Source organism: Amblyraja radiata, chromosome 28 (assembly GCF_010909765.2).
Source record: "Amblyraja radiata isolate CabotCenter1 chromosome 28, sAmbRad1.1.pri, whole genome shotgun sequence".
NCBI lineage: Eukaryota > Metazoa > Chordata > Chondrichthyes > Rajiformes > Rajidae > Amblyraja > Amblyraja radiata.
The window spans coordinates 19,683,883-19,698,655 of NC_045983.1; the positions used below are offsets into that span (position 1 = coordinate 19,683,883).

The window sequence follows — 14,773 nt, forward strand, 5'->3', positions numbered from 1 at the left end:
ATTCCTTTAATTAAATAAATCACTAATGACAAGTTAGTATCAATAAAGAGATGAAATGTATCGAATTGTTTTGAAAAACCATCTAGACATACTTGTATCAAACATGGTCTGGCCTTTGTTTGATTTCATTCCTGTAGCCAAGCAGCAAACTTTTAATTGCTCTCTGAAATGGTTATGCTAACATTTCAGTTCAAGAACAGTGTGAAATGAAGAAAATACTTTGGCTTTGCCGATTACACTAACATCTCATAAAAACAAGCTGTGGTCTCCGGTGAAATAAAGAACTAGAAAGACAAACTTAAGATGGAGTGGCGGGCATTACACCAGAGGAAGATTAGGAAAATCATACATAAATTGATAGAAAGTGTGGAGAGATCAGCAGTGAATTCTTGGTTTAGTTTAGCTTAGTTTAGAGATACAGCGCGGAAACAGGACTTTCGGCCCACCGGGTCCGTGCCGACCAGTGATCCTGGCACACTAACACTATCCTACAAACACTAGGGACAATTTATAATTTTACCAAGTCAATTAGCCCACAAGCCTGTACGTCTTTGCAATGTGGGAGGAAACCGGAGCTCCCAGAGAAAACCCATGCCGGTCATGGGGAGAACATACAAACTCCATCCAGACAGCACTTGTAGTCAGTATCAAGCCCATGTCTCTGGCGTTGTAAGGCAGCAACTCTACCGCTGCACCACCTGTCTCGTAACCCTAAAATAATATTGAAAAAGCTCCATCTTCTCACCTTACTATAATTGCTGAGATTCCTGAGGCTGGAAAATATGAACTGCCATCAAGTTCGGAGCAGAGAAATATATCTGAGTCTTAAACTTCATTAAAACAGCTAAATTAGAAAATCACTTTCTTATGCAAATTGATTGCTCTTTCTGAGAACCATATGCTGAAATTGGAAGTGTATGGAAAGAAGAAAGGGAAGAAAATATGGAAGCTCAGACTCTCATCTTTCAATTTTTCTTGACTACAGAGGAGTGGTGCCTAAAGATCCCCATCTTATGCGATGAACTCTCTCCATTTCAATCCTCTTAAAGTGACTAAGACAGATAGGAAATATGTCAGTTCAAAGCTCCCCAGCTATGGATAACTTCAAAATCATAACAGATCGAAAGTGGATGCCATCTCGCTGGCTCTCCACTCCGCACTGGACCACTTGACAACAGGAAAATGTACATCAGGTTGTTCGTCATTGATCTTTCATTCATCTTCATTATCCCTTTCAAACTCATTGTCAAACACACAGAATTGGGTCTCTGCTCCTCGAATGTTAGCAAGTTCAAGGATATGACTTGACTATGGGAAGGTTACGCTGATTTTCCGTGAACCTGTCCTCATTAGTGGGATAGCAGTGGGGAGAAACAACAGCTTCAAATTCCTGGGCTACACATCGCTGATGATTTGTTCTGGCCCAAAACATTGAAGCAATTACACAGCAAATTAATCAATTCCTCTTCTTCCACAGAAGTTTGAGAAGATTCGGCATGTTGTTGAATACTCTATCGAACTTCTAAAGTTGTGTGGTGGAAATTATACTGACTGGTTGCATCATGATTTAGTTTGGTAACTCGAATGCTCGACATTGAAGGAGGCTGCAGAAAATGGTAGACAATGCCCGGTCCATCATGGGAATTTACTTCACCACCATCAAAGAGATCCACAGGAAGCACTGCTTCAAGAAAACAGCTATAATTAAAGAACCACACCACTCGGGTAACTCTCGCTTCTACCATTGGGAAGAAGGTATAATAACTTGGGAACTGTTACCTTGGTGTTCAAGAACAACTTCTTCCCATCAAGCTCTTAAACAACCCTACACATCCCTCACCACACTGTGTCAGCATTGAACTACTATGAACTTTGTGTAAGTTTACTCTGCATACTTGAGCTTGCACCATTGTCACCCAGTTTGCCTAAAAATAACTGAGTTTGTATATTTGTCTTGATTCATTTAATTTAACTACACCAAGTAAGAATTTCATTGTTCTGGTCCTGGTGCATATAACAATGTCCCTTGCTTGCAAATCAGGAGCTCTTAGATTACTTTGTTGGTGGTGGGAGAGAGGAGAATATAAGATCCAAGAGAAGTTTGCATGTAATGATTGTCTCACTAAAATGGCAGCACCCATGCCTACATTTCATTCCAAAACAAGATCAGGATGCATTTCATGATTAAAGTATGGTGTTTGTGGGGGAGGGGGGTAAGTATATTTACTGAGCAGATAGGGTGCAGATGGTAACCCCTCGATTTCGATATGCTCCGAGGGCAACGGAGCAATTCACAATATTATGGTCAAACATTTGGCCTGACGTTGAAATGTTGATGTAATTCAATGAAAGGAATGAGGTAGGCCTGGGACTACAGATGATGTCATTGCTCGATGTCTCTTTATGTTTACGAGGTGTAATATGCCTTTAAAATAACTGCAACATTCAAGCAAACAAAAGGAAAACTAAACCCACGTATTGCAGGCCAGAATTTTCGTCCAACCCTGGACCTGGGACAAACCCCCCCACAGGTAACGTCATCGCGCTTGGTCGCGTCATTCAATTCGACGAGGGACGTATATGAATGACGCGCGCATCGGCCAATCGGGGCGGGGGGCTTTGATGTCGACGCGCTGGATGACGTCACGCGCATGGCGCGGGAGGCGGAACTTGGTTACCTTCAGCGGTTACGGTTGGGCGGAGGGAGGGGGAGATGCCGGGCGGGGAATGTTGTTCGTCACCGCGTGCACCTCTCCGCGCGTGCTCACTTTTGAATGATCAACGCACCGCCCGCGCGCGATGATTGACGCGGCGAAAACACCACCTCGGCCGAATGGTGCAACGCTGATTCCGCCCACCTCCCCTTATCATTGGCGACGGTGATCGCGGAGGGCGGGCAATCGTGCCAGATCCGAGCGCCGATTAGACAACACCCGCGTCAGTTAATCAGATCCCGAGGCTTTTTTTTCATTGTGAAGTTAGGTTGAGCAGCAGTAGATGGAGGAAGCTCCTTAGTGAATGTTGAGTGTATTCTGTTAGAGTCTGCTAATAGAGCCATGACTGGATTTCTTTGGCTGGGCAGCATGAATTGTGAAAGGTCATGGCACTGAGTCCTGATGATGAAGACTATGACACCTCCCAGGTCAGCCTTTAAGAATCATTTTGCTACTTTACTTAAAGGCTTAATATGCTTGCGTGTGTTGTGTGGTAATATGAGGAGGAAAGTCTCAGTAGTGTCTGCTGTTGCTACTGGGCAAGGCCTTTTCATACCACTCTTACAAAACACACAGCACTGGGAAATAATGGTATCCTTTTCAGAGACAAGTGAAAGGTTCAAGCAAGTGGGATAGTTTGTAGCTCAAGGTGTCAATCTCTCCATTTGGGGGAAAAAAGTGACCTAATTGATTATTCAAGCTAACCGTGCAGGAATTTGCTTTAATGAGTCATAAATCTTTTCAGAGATTACATGAGATAGCAGGATATCGCCTTGTTGTGCATCATCTGTACATAAAGATGGTGTACACATGGAATGAGTGTAACTGATCTTTCTTTTGTGGTGCTATTTAAAAAAAATAGTTGTAACTCTAGATAGGTTCCCATGTGCTTCAGTATAATTTTGAATGTATTTTGAAACGTTATGAAATGCAGTTTAAAGCTGTAAATATTTGTGGTTCAAACCAATGTTAGATCTCGTTGCAGAAACCTTTTCACCTTAAATTAACTAAAATAATGATTGGTTAATTGGTAATGGTTTGCTATATCAATATATTAAATATCTACATCAGCAATGCCCTTGTGTTTGAATTAAAATTTAAAGCATTACTGTCTCAATATGTCATGCTCATTACAATTTTTAATGACAGTTTTTAATATGTCTGATTATTTTTTTTGAATTGGTTCTAGGAGTAATTTTATTAGGAAGGGAATTTCATTGTTATTCTGACATCAAACAGGAAATAAAATGATCGTTGAGCCTACAAAATTAACCTTTAAATTTAATTAGCTAATGTTTTACCAAAAGTCTATTGTTCTGCAATGCAAGAACTTAAGGGGATCAGGGTTACAGGGTTTTTTTGTATGTTCCTAACTTTACTGAAGGATCAATATATGTAGACATTGAGCTGCATTTTTGCAAGCTAATAATTATCTTGCATGGGTACTCTGAAGTGTTAAGATGGCTCTTGTGGAAGTTTTATATTGACTTGTTTGCTATATTGTGTGAATGGTGAAGGACAGTTTGTTCTTTGTAATTTTGCAGAAATGGTCAGTTTCATTTTCTTGTGATGATTGTGAAGTACTCTCACTTCCTTTTTAGATTTAAAGGAAACCAGTGTGACTTCTGAAATGCAGATTTTAGAGCAAAACCTTGTATGTTTCTTATATTTCTTATCTGTTATTGCCCTCTGGACATACTGCTGTCTCAAGTTGGCAGCCATTAAGCTTGCCAAAGCTAATTTTGTAACCTGTCCCAGGTTCTAAACGATTTTAGTTTAATTTTCAAACGCTGAAATGTGAATCTGCATCAAAACACCCTAGCTATCCCATGTCATGTTTAACTGGAAATAGCTGTGAGGAATGGGCAATGATTTAACTGAATTTGAAATGTGGAGCAGCTATTATTTAAAGAAAAAAATCAAATGTTGTGATGAGTTATAAGCTATCATTTTTTTGGCCACTGGGATTGGACCCTCAAATACCATGTTGTTTGTCCTGCAGCATCACAATGGTACCTAATGTAATCACTTGCCATATTGTTAATTAATACAATCTTGTTTAAAATTGGGCCTATCAGTGAAGTTGGTGAATATGTTTATGTTGTGCAGCAAGAGCCATAACTGGATATCTATACAGTTCAGACTTCAAACTGTCCTACTTTTGTTGCATTTTATTTACTTTTTTTTATTAATAGATGTTTGTTTACTTTAGTTTTAGTCTGGCAAAGCATTAAGTAAAGGCTTCATTTTGGCAGTGTGGATGGCTCAGTAAGTTCCTTTGTGACCAGTTGGCAGTGTTTTGGACAGTAAATGCTTTGATTGCTTTTATGATTTGGTTTATCAGGGTAAGATTTGAGAAGTAACCTGAGCACATTTCATTTGTCTTAGCTACCGTGTTGTCTTGCTGCAACACTAATCTTAGCTGCTGTCTTGTGGGTGCCTGCAGAATTTCTGTGGTTGCTATATTGGTGAGTGTGTTCCTTGTCAGCTGGTACTGTAACTGCAGAAGTAGTTTAAAGTTTATAGTGGGAGTGTAATTATAAATTGTTTCAAACCTCTGCATGTCATTTAATTATGTTTCAGTACTTTAATATTCTGTATTTTAACACAGCGATTGTGTTTTATACTGCACGCTTTAAGCTAGACCGCTGTCTAAAAATAAGATGGAAGCTGATTGCATAGTAATTTTCTTAAAGGAAATTGATCATTTTCAGGGATTATGGGATAGAGCGGACAAATTAGACCATTTCATCGCCTGACTCCCCTCCATGCTGACAGATAGGGGAAAAGGCTTTCATGTTCCACTGTGCTACCTCACTGAGATGACAGTAGGTCACCTGGTAGCTTTTGATGTAGTAAACCCAATTGTTTAGATGCCACGTATCATTCCCACAATGCAGGAATCTAGTCAGAATCCCTATCACTATCCCAGTCTATTTGTGGAAAAATGACATTCAAACATATGTGTACTCTGTTTCATACCCCCAAAGACATAGAGCTATTTCTTTTAGTATTTTCTTTTCCAGCAAGGCTCTTATGGATGTATTTTTGACTTGGAGTGGCAGAAAATATTGATACTCTGGTTAATTATCAAATGTTAGTAACTTGTATTTTACAACGAATTTTACTGTAAAGTTGTTTGCGGGTCACAAGTTGTTTCAGAGTAATGTAGGATAATGGAGATTAATAGAGATGGGGTTAATGCAGGGAAATGCTATTGAAGTAAAAGATCAACCATGATCTTACTGAATGGCAAATGGCCTACTACCCTTTTTCTCCTATTGAAGAAAGGTTCAAGTTGCAGGGTGGAAGGCATCAGGATAGAAAGGTGGACTAGGAGATAGTGGTTGAATGAGAAGCTAGATTGTGGATATGGGGGAGTGGAATTTGGAGAAGTATTTTTTGGGATACGAAGGGTACATCAACAGTGCAAGGAGGATACCAAGTTCGGCAGGGCGAGGCTCAGAAGGATTGAGTACAAGAATTTTGAAATCAACTGCGTAGTGTGGAAAGCCACTGGAGTTTATGTAGCTGTGAGGGTTGTGCCTTCTTGAGATGCATTTTGATGGCACTGTAATGCTATGGGATAAATTGTTATATAGTCGAAGTTTAAAAGTGACAAACTCTCTCATTTTGAACAATTTCGGTTACTTTTTGGCAGACTTAAATTTTTTAAGCAAATGCTTTCTTCATTCCACTCGAACTTTGTATCAATTTTGGTTGCTTCCTCTTTAAGTACATGTTGAGCCTTGCCTTTGCAACACCAAAGTTTGTTTGTGAGAATGTTGCTGTACTTGAAATTACAGTCTTTGCATTTCAATGCTTTTTTTACAGTTAATATTTATATTAATGGTTTTTTATTTAGAAGTCTTTCCAGCTGCACCTTTGTGGTTCCGAAATGTTTAAGTTTACATATTTTATGTAAACTTGAAAGTAAATGTGTTCGGAAACTGAATTGTTTGGGTTTTAACTTTTAATTCTCGTGTCAATTACAGTGAAACTCCCAAATTCTCGCGTCCAATTGTTTGGAAATCCTGATGGTCTGACATTAGGCTTATTAGTCCAGGGTGTGAGTTGGGGGTCCAGAGCGCAAAGAGGATGTGCTCTCAGACCCTGTGGTACGGAATACATCTTCAGATGAAGTTGTGGTCTGGAATACCAAAGGGGCAGGAACATGGGTGGGTTTGCAGCAGGAGTACTTGTATATTTCTGGCTCCCTTTAAACTGACTAGGTACATGCAACATCTATTCCAGAGAGAATCCAAAGAACTATAGGCTAGTGAGCCTCACAGCACTAGTAGGGAAATTATTGGAGGGAATTCTTTGAGATGGGATTTACTCCCATTTGGAATGGACTAATTAGGGATAGTCAGTATGATTTTATACGCGGTAGGTTGTGTCTTACTAATTTGATTATGTTTTTTTGAGGAGGTGATGAAGGAAATTAATGATAGTAGGGTGGTGGATGTTGTATACATGGATTTTGATAAGGTCCCTCATGGTAGGCAGATCCGGTAGATTAAGGTGTACAGGATTCATGATGATTTGATCGTATGAATTCAGAACTGGCTTATTGATAGAAAACAGGCTGGAGATCTGGGACCAGTGGAATTCTGCAGGGATCTTTGCTGGAACCCCTGTGTGTGTGTGTGTATGTATGTGTATATGTGTGTGAGTATGCACATGTGCACGCGCGCACACACACACACACACACACACACACACACACACACACACACACACACACACACACACACACACACACACATCTGGAGGAGTTGTAGACAGTGAGGAATGTTGTCAGAAGATAGTGGGATATAGATCAGCAGTAGAAATGGGCAGAGAAATGCAGATGGGGTGGTAAAGAAGGTGTATGGCAGATAGGGTGGTAAAGCAGGTGTATGCTTCCCTTCATTGCTAGGGGCATTGAATAAGAGTCAGGAAGTTATGATGGTGCTCTGTAGGACTTTGGTTAGGCCGCATTTGGATTATTGCGTGAAGTTCTGGTTGCCTCATTACAGGAAAGATGTGCAGGCTTTGGAGAGAGCGCAGAGGAGGTTTATCAGAATGCTGCCTGGATCCGAGGGTTTTAGCTACAGGGAGAGGTTGGATGGACTTGAATTGTTTCTTCTGGAACTCCAGAAGGTTTGGGAAAACCTGATAGATGTATATAATTATGAGGCATAGATAGGGTAGACAGTCAGAACCTTTTTCCCCAGTGTGGAAATGTGCATTACTGGAGAGCATTGCTATTGAGAGCGGAAAAGTTTAATTGGGGGGGGGGGGGGGGGGCAGTTTTTGTTTTACAGTGTCGTGGGGTGCTGGAATCCACTGTCTGGGGTGGTGTTGGAGGCTGATGCGATAGTGATGTTTAACCAGCGTTCTTCTTCCTCGTGTCCGGCCATCTTCTATATCACGTCTTTCCGGTCGGTCAGTGACGGTTGACAGTCGGTGGTTGCAGAATTGGCTACTTCAGTCAGTCACTGTGGTTTCTGTCGTCAGCATTGCCCGGGGATGCGCCACGTGGAGGCTTCTGCTTGCATCTCAACCGGCGTTTAGATAGGCACATGGAAATGCAAGGAGTAGAGGCATGTGGATCATGTACAGGCAGATGAGATCAGTTTAACTTGGCATCATGTTTGGCACAAACATTGTTGGCCGTAGGGGCAAATCCTGCGATGTACTGTTCTGTTCTATATAATACTATTGTTTAACTTTTTTTTTAATGAAGTTAAAGTGTTTGGTTATTAATAGGGATATCGTCCAATAATTGGGAAAATCTGCTTGTCTGGTGCTACCAAAGTCCCAAAGGTGCTGCATTAATGGACTTTTACCAAAAATAGTTTGCAAATTATCTGAGCTACGAGTTGGGACTCACTGTAATTCTTTGATCATTGTGGTTTTTCTTCATTTTGGACCTTTTATTGTACGGGTCTTGTAAGATGCTTTCTGACAAAGTTGCTACTTGGAGTAATTTATGTTATCAACTGACGATCATTCTAAAGGTTTAGTGATTTGTGACTGAAGAATTTGATTGTGATGAACTGTCAGTTAAAGGAAATAATCTGATTCATTCCTCCATACCCAGGAACACTCAGTAGACATTGGGTTGTCTATATCTCTATATATCTAATTTTCAGTACAGAATCTGTGCGATTTTATAAATAATTTTTTTTGATATATATTTTGTCACAGTTTGATCTTGCATGTTTTTCAATTCCTTGGAAAAAGTGGAGAAACTTGTTTGTTTCTTGAACCCCTTTATTTCTTTCCTTTAATCATCCAAACCCATATCTTTCAGTGTCTGACATATGATGTACTTTCCAGCACTTCCTTGATCAGACTTTTCTTTCTGCTTGCTTTTTTCCCAAGGAGATGTTTGGCTCTGCTGCTTGCATTGCATGTAATGAGATAAGAAGTTCAGCACATGGGGATTCCTCGTTGAATTGCCTCTGTGTATTCATGGTTGCAGAGCCCTTTGATATATTCTATTATGTTCGTTTGTAATGTTTTATGATGAAGAGAAATTTCTCCAATATAATGACCAGGAAATTCTCTTCAATTATATCCTTATTACAGGAATAAATGACGTTAAGCTAATTATTTTATGGATATTCTTGTTCATTTTTGGGATGGCGAGACTACTGGCGCGGCCATAATTTATTGTCTATCCTTATTTGCCCTTGTGAAGATGGTGCCGATACAACATTTTGAGGCACTATAATCCTCATGATATTGGTACTTCCGCAGTCTTTACACTTTACACTTCTGCGTTTTGGACTGTTATCTTTTTGTTGCTGGGATAATGTGACCTGGATGGCAACTTGCAAACAACGGTTCTCCCTGTCCCCTTACTTGTCCTTCTAAGAGGTGAAGGTTACAGATTTGGGAGATGGTCTTGAAGAAGCGGTACCAAATAATTACACTGCTGACGTAGTCTGCTGATGTTTAAGAAAGTGAATATTTAGGTTGGTTAATGGGCTTCTTTGTTTGGGATGGAGTTAGTTTCTTGAATGTTTTCATCCATGCAGGTGGAGTTTGTTAAGTCATTCTCCTGAGTGTGCTTTGCACTTAATGGAAAGGCCTTTGCGACTAATGTGGGTTGCTCAGCATTTGACCTGTTCTTGTTAGCCTCAGCATTTAATTGACCTGTCCAGAAATTTCTGGTCAGTCCTGAACTCAGCGATAATCTCATGACTATAATAGTGGCTTGACTGTCAAGTGGATGTTGTTCAATGCCTCACATTTATGTGGCTCAGTTGTAACTTGACAATGCCTACATGTTTTTTTTTTCTGTCTTAAGACATACAAGCATGCTTCACTTCCTACAAATGGAATTCAGCATTGTTCGATCCCATCCTCTCCCATCATGATTACTGATCTATAAAAATCATTACCGGATCCTTTTGTGCAAAGTTTGATAGAGCAAATGGAGAATGTTCTTCCCTGATTCTCATTAATTTCAATTTTGCTAGGGATATTAAATGCCTCCATTGACCACTTGTAACCTGACATCAGGAACAGCCATTTTCACCTTCTCTTGTGCAAAATTTTCAATACTTGGACCAAGTTTGTAATCTAGAACCAAATAATTTGAGACAAATTTGAAAGCTGTCATTGGAGAGTAGCGCTGCTTCATTGCATTGTAAAGAGCACCATTGATTGAGAGAAATTTAATTTTACCGGGAACTGGATATGGAACATTTTGAGTATTAAATGCAACACCAATTCTGTTATGGTAATCAAGTATTTGAAAGTATTTTGAACCCAGTACAAAATGGTTGCTATATAAACAAAATTCTGAAAATGGCAAGACGGGCAGCATTTGTGGAGAGAAACAAGTTCATATTTCAGATCAATGACCTTTCATCGGCATGGTTATTGTTTTTCGATGAAATGCGTTGTATGACATTTGTGTTTCAGTGACATTGATCCATGCATATTGTTTCGTATACTATTGGATACAGCCCTTATTTCCCTAACTCCTCTTTTACAATTTCTGAGTACTTTAATTTATATGTCAATTTTGTTGCAGCAGCTTCATAAACTACAGTCTGGAGGCCTGAATAAAAATTCAAATCCTACCATTTTAGTTGTGGAATTTAACTTCATTTACTCATTTGAATTTTTTTTTTAAAATCACTAATGACCATAAAACTACTAGCTTGTTGAAAAGTCATACATGGTTCTGTAACTGTCTCCTTGCTCATGACTCTCCCATTCGTGAAAACATCTCATCATCCACCCTATCGGGCTTTCTTAGCATCTTATATGTTTAAACAAGGCCATCTCTCATTCTTATGGACTCCAGGGAATACAGTCTCAAACTCTTTGGCCTCTTTTAATAGGGTATATCTCGCTCATCCCAGAATTGACTAGGTAAATCTCCTTGCACTGCCGGTAATGCTACAATATCCTTTTAGGAAGTAGGATTGAAACTGCATAGTACAGTGATGAGGTCTCACTACCCAGCTATAACAAAACCTACCTTTTAAACTCAATTGGAGGTAAGCGCAATTTGGGTCGAAACCCTTCTTCAGACCTATTAAACTCTATTCATTTTATTCTATTCTAGTAAACTCAATTCATTTGTTGTTAAGGCCAAAAAGCAATACACTTTCTTAACTACTTGCTGGACCTGGCTGCTAACATTTGTGCCATGCACCAGAATATCTAGATTCATCTGCTTCACTGTCTTGCAATCTCTCCATTTAGTTAATCCACCTTTTGATTCTTCTTGACCTCTCGCATGCCCACATTAAACTCCATTAACAAGGTTTTTGTTCAGTCGCCCAATCTATCCATATGTATTTGTAAAATCACAATGTCCACATTGCAATGTGCCCTTTACCCACTTTCATATCGTTGGCAAACTTGGATACATAGATTTTGTTCCATCCTCTAGGTCATTTAATGTAAATGGTAAATAATTATGTAAGAGCCAAATTGTAATCCCTGGAGTACATTTTGCCCTTCTGATAAAGATCCATTTATTCCAGCTCATTAGTTTTATATGTGAGACACAATTTTCAATGCACTTATTACAATACCTTGGGCTCTTAATTTATGCACCAACCTCTTATGTGGCATGTTGTCTAATGTCTTTTGGAAATCTAAATACGCTACATTTGTAGGTAACCCTCTATTGACACTCCCCATCGTGTTTGCTAGTTTACCAACTTTCAGGGGACGAAAAACTGTCATGCTTGTCAAGTTTGGACCATATGTATAGACCCACCAATTAAGTTGTTTCTTAAAGCACTGTCTGATAATTGCTAAGCATGCTCTTTGTTCAAGATCAATGAAGGATGGGCAAAAATTAATTTTACATCCGATTTTTGAAACAATCAATCCACTGTCACTCAAACTTTCTATTCATGTAGAGACGTTTTGTAATGGCAAAAACTATTTCTTTTAGAACTACCTTGATAATGGAATATGGTGCCTATGAACGATGCAAATATAAATTAGTTATTTAACTTGCTAGTTTCTTCAGATGTGAATTTGTTCAAAATTAAAAGTACAATTTTCTCTGAAACTAGGCTTACATTGAGTAGCTGATTTATTTTCTTGTTTTGAATGCTTAAAAATAAAAATTGAAAAACACCTGGAGGGGAAATTTTTTTGAAAAGTCAATAATGAAAATTAATTTAACAGATTGTATGTTATAACAAAATAAAAATGGAACAATTTCCTCTAGTTTCATTGAAACTAGTGTTTTTAAGACCTAAAACTACAGACCCTAATTACAACTAAATTACAATTGTATTCTGGTGTTTCTTTTGGAACTAATGAATTAAGGATTGACTCATAGATTTTCTTTGATTTCAGTAATCACCATTCAATTAAGAGCTATTTTTGACGGACAAAAATGCACTGAGCTTTTCTTGCTACTGGAGACGCTTGGAATTGCACATGCTAAAATCTGGAAAAAAAAATGCTGGAGGAACGTAGAGGGTCAGCCAAAATCTAGGAAGGCAATGGACAGAGGACTGGTTGCTAGCCCCCTCCCCCCCAAAGCATGGTGTGCCCACATTTCTCCCACCACCTAAGTCATGCTGCTCCCTTCTTTGAATGCTCAGCTCCTGTCCCCCTTCTATCTTTCACCCCTGGCCCTTCCCTCTGGCTTTTAGCCTTCTCCTCAAATCAGTCTGAGGGTGATTTCTGACTCAAATTCATCTGTCTATCTCTCCATTGCTGCCTCGCCCACTAGTTCCTCTAACACTCTTTATTACTTGCCACTTCTATTCTTCTTTGGTAGAGACTTGGTGGAGCTAGTCTCTATTGAATTAGAACTAATTTGGTAGAAATATGTTCTATCAAATTCTTAGCTCTGAAAACAACATCTGTGTCTATGGATGTTGAGTAACAGCAGAATTGAGCTAGCTATCCTGTAGTTAGCATCTTGAGTGCTCGGCACGGAGCTCAGTTGGGTGAATTGTGTGGAGTTAACATGGAAATGGAAGAGTATGCAGAGTGGACGTTGGTACATTTTATTTAATTTTGTTTTGTTTGGAGAATCACAGTTGCTTATGTCTTTTGCAGGGTTAAGTTATTGCAAAAATTCATAAAGCTGAGGGAACAGTGCTGTCCTTTGGAGCTAGAAACCAGTGTGATAAAATTGCAATAATTAGTGCCCCAAAGGGAACTTGAATTGCTATTTAAGGCAATATGTTGAAAGAAAATTGTTTTGGATTCCATTTGCCTTCTCCATCCAGGATTTTTGTGTTTAGAATAATTGCATTTGTTCTTCAATTTTAAGGAATGCAAGACTCGTTGTTTTACAACAAATATATTGACATGAATTGCTTCTTAATTGACCTAAAGTCATAGCCACAATAGTGTAGAATCTTTTTCAAAGCCTCTAATTGGTATCATTCATTGACACTTGGATTTTGTATGAATAACTAGTTATGTATTAATTTTTATCTTAAAATGTGCAGTCAATTCAAGAAAATGCTGTGGCCTATGCATGTACCACATAGGACAAAACATGCACAGAAGCAAAGAAGGTAGAATAAATGATTATGTGGTGGAATTGATATGGTGTTTGCAGAAGAAAGGTGCTCAATTGCATGGTTCACATATTTCTGACTCCTATAAAGTGTACCACTATGAAATAAGGCATTGCAATGCATAGTTAAACTGCCCCCATTATGAGCAATACAACAGTCTGGAGCTCTATGAACAGCATTGCCATCTTTTGATATGATGATCAACATGCTGTTCCACGTGAGTTGCAAAGCAAGCATTTTTCCAAGGGGCATTTCTGGATTATAATCCAAACTGAGTGTAATGATTTTTCAAAGCAGAGATCTGGTTTTGCTTACTTATTTATGCTTTATAGCATCAAGAATTACATTTGCAGTCTTTGTCTTGAACAAAAGTATATATTTTTGATACGTCATTTTATTTACATTTTTTACATCATTAAGGTTAGTTATCTGTCAAAAAATAAGCATTTGGATCCATGTTTATGTTTGCATTTTATTTGAACTCTGGTGTATAGAAAATGAGGCAGACAATTTTTGATACAAATTTTTCCAACAAAACCACCAGAATATACTTTTCTTAATGTTACTTGAGGGATAAAAATTGGACTGGAAGAATGGCCTCGATCCATCTGAGAGATAAAAGGGGATTTCTTAACATCTCCTCTGACAGTGAACTAATCCTTTGGGAGTGATATCATACAAACTTGGATTGTGTTTCTTCTTGATCTTGATTCTAATTGACTGCCTAATTTGCTAACATGCTAGTTCTGAGTGGCTGATAACCCCAATATATGATCCATAGGTGAGCCAAGAGATCCTGATAAGGGAGGTAGTGGGTAGTTTGGGAGGCAGTCCAATCCTTGTATAACTTTAGTGTTTTGTCTGTTCCCAAAAAAGAGACCAGGTTCTTGTGCCTTTCCGGATGTCACTTCTCTGCAGCGAATCCTTATGAGGATGTTGCTTTACATTTCCCAGAAAGATATGCATTTCTGGTTATCTTTCCCCTTGAAGGGACTTCAGGAGTCTGGTGTCAGGCTTATGAACAGCGTAGCTCACACTAACACT

At 39.0% G+C, this 14,773-nt stretch overlaps 1 protein-coding gene across 5 annotated transcripts in view; it reads left to right on the plus strand.

The window, feature by feature from the left end:
- Window positions 1-2,645: 2,645 nt before the first annotated feature.
- The window catches only part of LOC116988945 (lysine-specific demethylase 2B-like), a 159,032-nt gene continuing 146,904 nt past the window's right edge, over window positions 2,646-14,773 (plus strand). For 2 of the 5 annotated variants that reach the window (XM_033045993.1, XM_033045995.1), the window contains exon 1: window positions 2,718-3,142. In XM_033045993.1, the coding sequence (XP_032901884.1) occupies window positions 3,101-3,142 (42 nt within the window). In that variant the 5' untranslated portion in view covers window positions 2,718-3,100. Of the gene's footprint in view, window positions 3,143-14,773 lie in introns of all 5 variants that reach the window. The other 3 variants (XM_033045992.1, XM_033045991.1, XM_033045994.1) reach the window with 3 other exon arrangements.